Source organism: Perkinsus marinus, assembly GCF_000006405.1.
Source record: "Perkinsus marinus ATCC 50983 genomic scaffold scf_1104296970268, whole genome shotgun sequence".
NCBI lineage: Eukaryota > Perkinsozoa > Perkinsida > Perkinsidae > Perkinsus > Perkinsus marinus.
The window spans coordinates 33,602-44,559 of NW_003202533.1; the positions used below are offsets into that span (position 1 = coordinate 33,602).

At 43.9% G+C, this 10,958-nt stretch overlaps 4 protein-coding genes across 4 annotated transcripts in view; 1 reads left to right on the forward strand and 3 right to left on the reverse strand.

The window, feature by feature from the left end:
- The window catches only part of Pmar_PMAR027763 (Glutamate--cysteine ligase catalytic subunit, putative), a gene marked incomplete at both ends in the record, with an annotated part of 11,889 nt that extends 8,984 nt beyond the window's left edge, over window positions 1–2,905 (reverse strand). The window contains 5 exons of the mRNA XM_002767655.1: window positions 492–768; window positions 1,256–1,559; window positions 2,156–2,274; window positions 2,696–2,791; window positions 2,846–2,905. Of these exons, the coding sequence (XP_002767701.1) occupies window positions 492–768; window positions 1,256–1,559; window positions 2,156–2,274; window positions 2,696–2,791; window positions 2,846–2,905 (856 nt within the window). The remainder of the gene's footprint in view (window positions 1–491; window positions 769–1,255; window positions 1,560–2,155; window positions 2,275–2,695; window positions 2,792–2,845) is intronic.
- A 3,862-nt stretch (window positions 2,906–6,767) lies between these two features.
- Window positions 6,768–7,949, forward strand: Pmar_PMAR027764 (hypothetical protein; the record flags this gene model as incomplete). Its single annotated transcript, XM_002767656.1, has 1 exon — window positions 6,768–7,949. One exon carries the CDS (start codon window positions 6,768–6,770, stop codon window positions 7,947–7,949), a length of 1,182 nt encoding a protein of 393 aa, XP_002767702.1.
- A 1,143-nt stretch (window positions 7,950–9,092) lies between these two features.
- Window positions 9,093–9,588, reverse strand: Pmar_PMAR027765 (hypothetical protein; the record flags this gene model as incomplete). Its single annotated transcript, XM_002767657.1, has 2 exons — window positions 9,093–9,120; window positions 9,404–9,588. The coding sequence occupies 2 exons, from the start codon at window positions 9,586–9,588 to the stop codon at window positions 9,093–9,095; spliced, it is 213 nt and encodes a 70-aa protein (XP_002767703.1).
- Window positions 9,589–10,329: 741 nt separating this feature from the next.
- Window positions 10,330–10,631, reverse strand: Pmar_PMAR027766 (hypothetical protein; the record flags this gene model as incomplete). The annotated part of the gene is made up of 1 exon (XM_002767658.1): window positions 10,330–10,631. A coding segment is annotated over one exon (302 nt), but the record flags the coding sequence as incomplete, so codon positions are not given.
- Between the last annotated feature and the right edge of the window lie 327 nt (window positions 10,632–10,958).

A 10,958-nucleotide genomic window follows, 5' to 3' on the forward strand; every position in this document is an offset into this window, starting at 1 on the left:
GTAATAATACCAAAATCAATAACGATACCATTTGGTAGTAAAAGTACCATAATTATTACTAGTAGTCGCACCATAATACTACTATATAAAATAAATAATAGTATTAAAACCATGATATCACTATGGAGAGTTAATGATAGTAACAGTACCATAATATCATCACTATAGAGAAAGTTAATGATAGTAACAGTACCATAATATCATCACTATAGAGAAAGTTAATGATAGTAACAGTACCATAATATCATCACTATAGAGAAAGTTAATGATAATAACAGTACCATAATATCACCACTATAGAGAAAGTTAATGATAATAACAGTACCATAATATCATCACTATAGAGAAAGTTAATGATAGTAACAGTACCATAACATCATCGAAAGTTAATGATAGTAACAGTACCATAATATCATCACTATAGAGAAAGTTAATGATAGTAACAGTACCATAACATCATCACTATAGAAAACCAATACTAGCATTAATACCATAATATCGCTCTAAAGCCACTGCTACTGCACCAACCTTCCAACCCACCACGTGATGAGAGCGAGTCATTACGTCTACTACTAACCCCACTACCTGCAAACAACACTGTCCAAAGCCAAATACAGTAGCATCAAGGTAAACTCTGTCCTTGAGAGGATCACGAGATTGATCAAGGCCACTCTTCTTCAACTCCCATGGTGTCACTGCAGGATCAAAATCAATGCCACCTTGGGAGACAGTATTAACATCCTTGTATAGTGGTGGGGCTATCGCAACCTGAACGATACATATCATGTTATGTAGTAGATAGTAGTAGAGTATACATTAGTAACAGCAGTAGTAACAGCAGTAGTAACAGCAGTAGTAACAGAAGTAGTAACAGAAGTAGTAACAGAAGTAGTAACAGAAGTAGTAACAGCAGTAGTAACAGCAGTAGTAACAGCAGTAGTAACAGCAGTAGTAACAGAAGTAGTGACAGCAGTAGTAACAGCAGTAGTAACAGAAGTAGTAACAGAGGTAGTAACAGAAGTAGTAACAGCAGTAGTGACAGCAGTAGTGACAGAAGTAGTAACAGCAGTAGTAACAGCAGTAGTAACACCAGTAGTAACAGCAGTAGTAACAGTAGTAACAGAAGTAGTAACAGAAGTAGTAACAGCAGTAGTAACAGCAGTAGTGACAGCAGTAATAGTAGTAGATAGTAGTATCTAGTATATAGTTAACAGTAAAAAACCATCCATACCACACCACCATAAACTTCCATTACCTTAGCACCCTTTCTAGCTCTAACAGACTTAGTCAGAGTCTGGAACCGCACATGCGGCGTGATGACCTCATCCGGGACGAGAATACTCTCAGCTGTAGGCCCCTCGAGATGCTCTCCACGATGGGTGTATTCAGCACCCAATGTAGGGAACGCTGGTATGCTCATAACATGAACATTAGCCGGCAGCGCCGCCTCTGCTGTGCGCCGCCGAGAAATAAGACTGGACAAAACTTGCTTGGCAATATCGTCCTCAACGAGAACCAGAGGGGGAACCTTAACGCCTTCGATCATATACGAGGCGTATCTGAGTAGGTAAAATTCCCTAAAATTCTGAGAAAAATTGACAAATTTTTATTACTTTCCGTACATTTCTACCCAAATTTCGAGGAAATTCCCAGACTCGGTTGAGGAAAGAGAACATACATTCCAACACTCGAAAACTACTTTCTCCGGATTTTCTCAATTCCCACTGCTATTAATGGTCACATTCATAAGAAAAAATCAAACCACTCCTACTGTAAGAGTGATTAACTTTTTTTCGTTTCTGTTAGTTTTTTTCTGAAATTTTGTTGTTTCCTAAAACCCAATTTTTCCGTGACTTTTCCTGTGTTGATTTTCCTATCAGAGAAAAACTGTGTGGTACTACACATACCATTGCTACCAGACTACAATCACCATAACACTCCCCAATGTTGCAATATATGTTCGCTCACCTCAGCTGAGCTCAGGAGTTTTCTCACTAAACATGAGAGTTTACATACGAATTTGGGTAAAAAACTAACAAGAATTCCCCAAAAAATTTCCTCATAATTTTCATACTGTCACCAACACATGTGCATATTTTCCCAGCATACCACTCCACGTTGAACATTCCTCGAATAGATTGATACCCCCACCTACTCAGGCTTCCAAGTGTCCTCATCCACCTCATGTAACTTATCAAGGACCTTATCAGCATGATAGTAGGGCTTAGGAGGCGCCTTTTCATCAGAGGGCATGGATGTCAGCATATACTCCATCTGAATAGGAATACCATAAAAATCTCCCACTACAATAAAGAGGTAACAACACGAGCAAAGGCCAATAATACAGAATTATTCCTCTAAACTCACGCGGTCATTCCTAATCACCACGATAATATTATATCCTATTATAATAACCAATATATATCTGATTACATTATATACCCATATATCTATTTACAATGATAACCTTAATCTTAACGGGTGCCTTATAATAACGATAATATAATTGTGTGCGTGCGAGAGGCATGCAGATCCAAGTTCTAGTACAGATCCTCTACACATCTTATGTTGTGTTGAACATGTATACTAACTATAGATAGATTATATCACACGAAAGCATGCCTACAACGGCTACCATATCAGCGATGATGATCCAAAGGAGTGGTATCGGCACAAAAAAAATACCCATAATTACCTCGTCTCCCCAATGGAGCTCCTCCATAGACTTCTTCCAGTCCTTCGACCGCTTCCAGTCGTTTATCAGTTGCTCTATAGCATCCGTCTTGATGGACTACAAAAATAACAACAACCAATAAATATCTCCACGCAGCTTCGCTCCGCTCACCTCATGGTATTTTTTCGCTTCCTCAAAATCAATGGGAGTATGCACGTCGAGAAACCCCATTGTAGCGTAGCGAATCAGTTAAAACGGATTAAAGCGAAAAGAATAGGAAAAATAACTACAAAAACGTGAAAAAATCACATTCCTGCCACGCTTCGCTCCGCTCAAACACCACACCACTGTGATACCAACATAAGCGCTATTCATGGCATTCCTCCTCAGACAGAAACATATTCCTTGGTATCAGCTTCTTCACACACTTTCTACTTCGATTACCTGATAATAGTAAAAATCATTGATGAATTATTGCAGCATCAGACATCAACATAAAACTGTACACCGAATGCAGTCATCACCATCATCATCATAGTTACCATTAGAAGAAGAAGACAGTTGGTAATACCAACTTGGTATTAGGTATAATAACAACATAATAATCAACAACAGCTTTCTAGCGGAGCGATGCAAATAACACTGCAAAGGAAATACCAACCACAACCACCTTACTCGTCGATGGTCCATCTTCACACTTTCACCTCCATCGTTAATACCTCCTTTCGAAGTACATCTGAGCATACAAAAGACAGTCACCACGGCAGACACACAAAAAAGGGGACAGTAGTCGTTTGTGACACTCCGCTGTAAACCGCCAATGGAACTGGGCGAGCGCCAATTACATTTCCATTAATATTTCAAAGCTATACACAAACGTAAATGTTGCCCTCGAAGACTTACAAGACCATACCTGCAATCGTCACTCAGATCCACAACTAATGATGTGCTAAAAAGACAGCACTTACACCACACCAACAGCGTCACTATATTCACTGAGTATCACCAAAATAAGACAAATCTAAGGTTCGCCGTAAGCCTACCTTAGTAACGACAGATCCCAGAGTGTCCAGACGCCTCTGCAAGACTTCAGCATCGGCCTGGAACATCCAACACATGAGCGTATTTTTCCCTCACAAAATTATAAGAATTCTCCCTCAACTGAGTAGAATTTCCACCTGAAATTTCAACGAGGCCTAGATATAGTAATTAACAATCATATACTAGACTGAAATGGTCATATTCCAACGTGTTGGCGAGCGAAAAACCAACACTGCAGAATCTCAAAAAAAAACTCAGTCAAGTGCTGAGTACGTCGACCTCATAAACAAGCCAACTTGCCTTGTGCTGTTGCTTTGTCACCTGGCCGAGAGCGGGGGAGAGAGATCTCTCATCATCATCTAGAAAGGATCTCACTTGGTATCAGTGGCTTCTTGTGTATAAACCACAGCAGGTAGTACCCGTAACCACACTGAGATTTATAACCATCTTACAGTCACGATTCCTCAGCACGTTTATCTCACAAGCATCTTCACTAACCACAATACTTCCAGTGAGAACCTAAGTGAGCCATGAATATCAGTTACTATCACACAAGAGACAATACAAAACGGAAAACTCACTTTCTCACCATCATCGTTGAATAACGTCAACCGTGAACTGGTAGGACTTGGACCTGGTCGCACTAGAGGAGCCTCCTCTTCGAAAGGAAGTTACATACCGTGATAGCACTCGAAACACCATCATTCGAGACGGGGTCGGCAATGCTTCTAGCTTCCGCCATTTAAGAAATATAAACCTTACGAGTATTCCCACACTCCTTCGTTAAACCGTTACTGACCATCACAGCTCAACACGCTGAACTTTCTCTCCCCCCACAACAGTATAGTTTCTAATAATACTCTCTGGTAGCCTTACTTTTCCTTGATTACATTTCCCCGTACACCTCATAGGAACACCATTTAGGGGAGCTAATAAGAGTCCTGGGCCATCACCCATAGCATTTCCACCGTACACGCTTCAGCTGGGCTCTCGACTACTACATTGTACTCGGGCACATGTGGAAGTCACACTTCCATGTGATCAACGAAAATACGACAAGTTTGTCCACCAACACAGAGGGAAATGGGGACAAGTAACACAACGATTGATAAATCTCATGACATGCATTAATCTCGTCAATTACTCTCCTCGAATCGATCAGCATCAGTAGAACCTCTCAGATGTCAAGACACATGGGTGGTTCCGGCATGTACACCACTTGAGAGGCAAAGAGAACAGAATAGACTGGAAGCCATCATCGAAGTGACTATTGCAACGACGGAGACGACGCTATTCAAGACGCTTTCTCTTACTAGCATAAAGAGAAGAAGAATCACTACAACCTCTCCACCCAGATGATCAGGCATACCCGATTTTTGAATTCGATAATGGTGTAGAGGTCAAATTGTTCCATTGAGATGGGGATGGAGTAAGGTTCTATTCTGAGATGCTGCAATTTTCATTTATTTTTTGGCAACCTCTAAGGATCTTGAAAGTCCTCGAGTTCCTTTTCCTCACCCTAGGTTGAGGACTTCCTTACCTTTGTGATACCCAATAAGGGCATTCTGAATCGAGGGAAAATAGCATCGCAGTTTTACTGTAGGTAGAAATCAGTTTGAAAGTTTATGTTACCGTCCCGATTGTGCCGGGCGATCGGGGTTTTCTCCATTCCATGTACATGCGTGCAATGATAGTATAGCGAAAAGTGCAGGGAAATCGTTGCTCTCTTTGGCCTATCCCCTACTGAGGTCTACCGAAAAGTAATTATTCACCTGTGTCCAGGCCTACGTTGGAATACCAGTCACGAGGGATAAACCACCTTGCAGTTGCCGAAAGCCACGCATCACGGACTCACTGTACAGGTTCAGTGCTGTAATGCCCTCCCAAATGTGTAGATCAGCAGTTTTTGGTCCTTCACGTTACATTATATGCTAAAGTTCACGTTCCAATTCTTGACATAAAGTTTGTTCCACTAACCCACGTCCTCAAGAACGTACTTGAGATTATGGTAAGGCCCGACCGGTGAGCTTCATCCCGGCTTTGATTCGCGGAATTTCAAAACTTAGGTCGCTACGCCCCGCCGAAATCGACAAGCGTCGGCACTGCCGACGAGATTGAGTGGCATAGCGGCCCCAACTGGATAAATCGAAACCTTCATCCCGTGAGTCTTTCAAGCTGATAGTTCAAGGGTATATCCCAGAGTGCCATTCCGGGAGTGGCATAGCCGCCCCAACCGGATGAATTGATCCCCTGTGATGTGAGTCTGTGAAGGTGATTCTACTAAATTACATCCCGGAATGGCATAGCCGCCCCAACTGGATTAATTGATTCCCTGTGATGTGAGTCTGTGAAGGTGATTCTACTAAATTACATCCCCGAATGGCATAGCCGCCCCAACCGGATGAACTGATCCTCTGTGATGTGAGTCTGTGAAGGTGATTGTACTAAATTAAATCCCGGAATGGCATAGCCGCCCCAACTGGATGAATTGATCCCCTGTGGTGTGAGTCTGTGAAGGTGATTCTACTAAATTACATCCCGGAATGGCATAGCCGCCCCAACCGGATGAATTGATTCCCTGTGATGTGAGTCTGTGAAGGTGATTGTATTAAATTAAATCCCGGAATGGCATAGCCGCCCCAACCGGATGAATTGATTCCCTGTGATGTGAGTCTGTGAAGGTGATTGTATTAAATTAAATCCCGGAATGGCATAGCCGCCCCAACCGGATGAATTGATTCCCTGTGATGTGAGTCTGTGAAGGTGATTGTATTAAATTAAATCCCGGAATGGCATAGCCGCCCCAACTGGATACACGGCGTCCTCGAATCATCATCTCGGGGAGCCTCCGGAAGAGACAGAGACAGGAATGAAAGGGCCTCTCTCGAGCGCTGAATATTTTCCATGTCTCTACAGTCTAGAGACGCATTCTTCCTCGCAGGAGAGCCCCACCACTCATGCACCAGGCTCATAAATGGCAGTTGATAACTGCGGTTTATGAACCTGATGCAGGAGCGACCAACTGCCAGTTATTGCTGATATTTCATTAGTTATGGGTATCATCTCCTCATCCTTGGCGACAGGGGCATTCATCGTCCTAGCTAGAGCTGATCCTCTCGAACTCCGACTCTCGGAGGGCTACTTGACGCTGACCCTCGATGGGCAGGCTCTACCGCTCAAGGCATCATCCGGTACGAGTAGAAGCTTCGTTTTCTATGGTCCAGAGTATGAGAGAATGTATGGTAGAGGAAGCTGTGAAAAGCAATATCATGGATGCTACTTCTGCCTTGAGGATGACCCTTGTGAAGGCATATCATCTCGAAAGAAATGGAGTGTGCGCTTCGAGGATGGTACCTATCAATATGTTGAACACGACGTCACCCTTGGGATCGGCGAGCACATACTCCGGAACTTCACGTTCGGCCTGGTAATACACTTCCCAACTCCCTACGTGAGAGATCCTATGGCGATACTGGGTCTTTCCTTCGGTCGTCCCCACATTCCTGAGGCGTTCTTGGAACAACTGAAGAGGAAAGGTGTTATAACAACCCTTTCATACTCTGTCCATGTGAATGAGCGAGGACCTGGTATATCTGGTGATCTCATGCTTCATGTACCATACGAGATGAGATCCTCGCCATTTGTCGTCTTCAACGAACGTTTGGCCAGCCGCAAGATAGCCACTTCGATGGGACCAGTTGAACTCTTCGTTCCCGGTGAAGTCAAATCGACTCACTCTAGTAAGAGGGGCGTGCCAGTCCTTCTTGATATGGGGAGCGAATCACTGTTGGTCGAAAAGAAAGTGTTTCACAAAATCATTAAGAAGACCATTAAAAGTATGAAAAACTCCAAACCAGGAGTGAGAAAGTCGAGGAAGGAACTTGCATGCGAAAGTTCCAAGTGGAATGCAACCGATGACGACTCGGTGGTGAAGGAATCAGTTGTTCCCTACTTGCCTGTTGTGGCGTTTACAATTGGAGAATCGCCCGAGACTGTCAATATCAGGATTGAACCCAAGCACTATGTGAATTTCTGTGACGATGCATGCTGTAAACTGGGTATCGCTCCCGTGGACGACAGTCTCGGTCCAGCCGTATTGGGGCATCCGTTGTTTCGCGCGTACGATGTAAAGTTTGATCTCGAGGGTGAGCGAGTGTACTTCTCTCGTGGTGCGAGACAAACCACGTCGTTGACCGGTGCAGAAACTATCGTCATTGAGACCCATGCTAATTGAGGTACGTCGGACCTAGGAAAGCATCAAAATAGTAAATATTTCTGTTGTCTCACGCGACGCATGTAAACAGTTGTTTGATATCGAATCTATTTTGTATAGATATCTATGAAAGATGTACACCCCAAAGGAACCGATGCATTTGAGTTTCAGTTTACCAGCTTCGAATATCTGATCTGTTACAGTCAAGTCGGATATTCATTAGTGCCACTGTGACAATTTACTAGAGAATGGGGAATTACACGATGGGTTGCGAGGATCAGGTGGGCATGATACCAAAGGGCAGACCGACAAGAACGAGGCAGTTACCCTCAACGCCGCGTTAACAACGCTTCTCTACCGCCTCCAGATGCAGTGATGGGCATCGGCTCGATGGATTTGTTGTATCTTATCTACAATTGAGAAGATTGTTTGGAAAAGGGCCTTACATCTGTGAAGCAGACTCGAGACTCGTTGGCTACTCACAAGCTGAGCAGACTCTTTGATATACCGTATCTTTCGTGAACTTCAACCGACGGGAGCATCACGCGACGTTACTTGGCAAACTCGGCTTGACAGTGTCGAATGGACACTTATCAATATCAGGCTTGTCTAAGTCGCTTCCAGCGAAAACCGCTACACAGCAACCACTGATCTGACACTTTCTCCAGGGAAGAATACAAGCAAGGTAGGCTCGGACCACATACGAATCCGTGGTGCTTCAAATCACTGCAGACCTGCTCCTCAGGAGTCATTCTGATCGCTTTCGAATGGCTGGTCTAATGGTCACTCAATGAATGATGGTCCCTTGAATGGTCACTCGCTCGCATACAACTATGTATTTTCAGTGACAGATGTATCGTTCAAGGAGCAGATATGGGACTTAACCGATAAGCGCATTCGACAACATGTTCATTGGAGAGCTTCGGAGCCGTCTCATCACGATCGGCTGGAATTTCATATCGAGCAGTGCGTCTCGAACATACTGCTTGGAAAACTCGGCAGGTTTCAAATCCGGATGATAAGCCCTCAGCAGCTCGGTAACGTTACGGTGACACAGAAGGATAACATCCTCCCGAGTCTCGAGTAGGACGGGTTCTAGTGAAACCTGTTCTTGGGTGGCCAATCACTACCCTGTGTCAAGTAGATGTTTGGAAGGTGTACTAGTTATTCGTTTATGAATAACAGGATGCGCCTACATCCAGTATCACCATAACCATCGTGACGGGAAACCCACCACAAGTTGACTATTTCCCCTCACTAAGTGAGGAAGGATGTGAGTATATCACTATCATTCCTTCGGACCATTTTTCTCATGCAACCATTTGTGTTTCCGAGGAGTCTCCTTCTCATTGAGGAGAATATTCTATCCGAATCTCATATAACGAATCTATACTAACAACACGACACTCCAACGTCAGATACCATGAATCCTTATAAGACTCAATGGTAATATTCTCGAATGAACTCTCACTCACGTTTGCCCGAGCGCAACATTCGCTAGGATTCCGAATAGACTCCCGATGAAAATGCCGTTGGTAAGAGCGAACGCCATGGTATAGCCCGCCACCTCCTGCTCAGCCTTGTCTTGGGAAACGCGCTGTGGCCCATAAACCATAGCAAGAGTAATGCCAAAACCGTTAGTGATTGCCATCAATGCCATCTCAATGTGTTTGAACCAATCGAGTGAAAATGGAGCAATAGACTGATAGACAGTCGTACAGATGAATAATGGAATAAATAAGGCCCGTAATGGGATGAAAACCATAAGAGCTCTCTGAGACAAGTTCAATCCAATTAAAGGTGCAAAACGAGCCACCGTATCGAATACTTGGAAATTGTATATTATTTCTGATACGAAAGCAGTATTATTGGGATTTGACGACGTCCAGAAGACGACCTGCCCAGGGAAAACGACAAAGAGAACTGCCAGGCTTCCCCAGGCGCATAAAGCCATTGGTAGGACTGCGAGAATAATACGATGAACCGGTCTTCGAGTTTGACGTGTTGTGAGTGCATCGTGTTTACGTTTCTCTTCGATCCTCAATACTTCAACCATATAAGGATGTTTTACTGTCCAGCGGTGGAGCATTGGAACAACTATCATCGATATTACAGCCGGGACTATGAAAAATACCAGATTTGGCCAACCGACAGCGTTTGAAGCCCGAGTGGGAATGGCTTTAATAAGCAGATACAATGGCCAAGGTAGCAACCCAGCGACACCTTCCCCGATCATCGTTGCGACTATACATATCTTCGGACACAGCGCGGCCAGTCCAAACGTTGTTGATCCCATCACAGAGAGTCCGAAACCCAGGAAGAAAACACATACCAGAGCTAGGCCGAAACCTAATGGTGCATTGGGGATAGCATTGTTGTCTCCAAATAGGATGGCGACCACACCGAGAAGAACGATTGCGATCGACAACATAACGCAGCCCAGATCAAAGCGGGGTAAAAAGGTAAACTTATTGCCCACCCAGATCAGGATAAGATGAGCTACATTAACTGACCCCGAGTAAATGATGGGCACGCTGGAAGCAAAATTATTGTGGAATTTAGAATCTAGGAATGACAAAGCTGTTAAGACGAAATTCCAAGGAGCCAGAGCTACGAAACCAAGAATGCCATATTGGACCAACAGCCACCTGTCGACCTTATGAGGCATCCCCGAACCATCTGGACAACGGGCAACCTCTTCTTCTACAGTTGCTGACTTCCATCGGGGCGGCGATTTCATAGGAGCATAAACGCTGGTAAAGATGACCTATAGTACACCCCTCCACATATTCTTAGCATATCCGGTTTTTCGACTCGCGAGTATCATCATGCGGCTCAGGGACATATGTACTTATGCTTTACCTGATATGACCTCCAAGTTTCAGGGCCTAACTCTTCGTAGTTAGTGAGAAGTCGAAGACCGGTAAAAAGTTTGCTCCACATATTCTTAGCATACACGTGTTAAAATTGCGCCTCAAAATACCAACTTTTACTGGGGAAGTATATCTATAACTCCGCTCCTGATCTAAT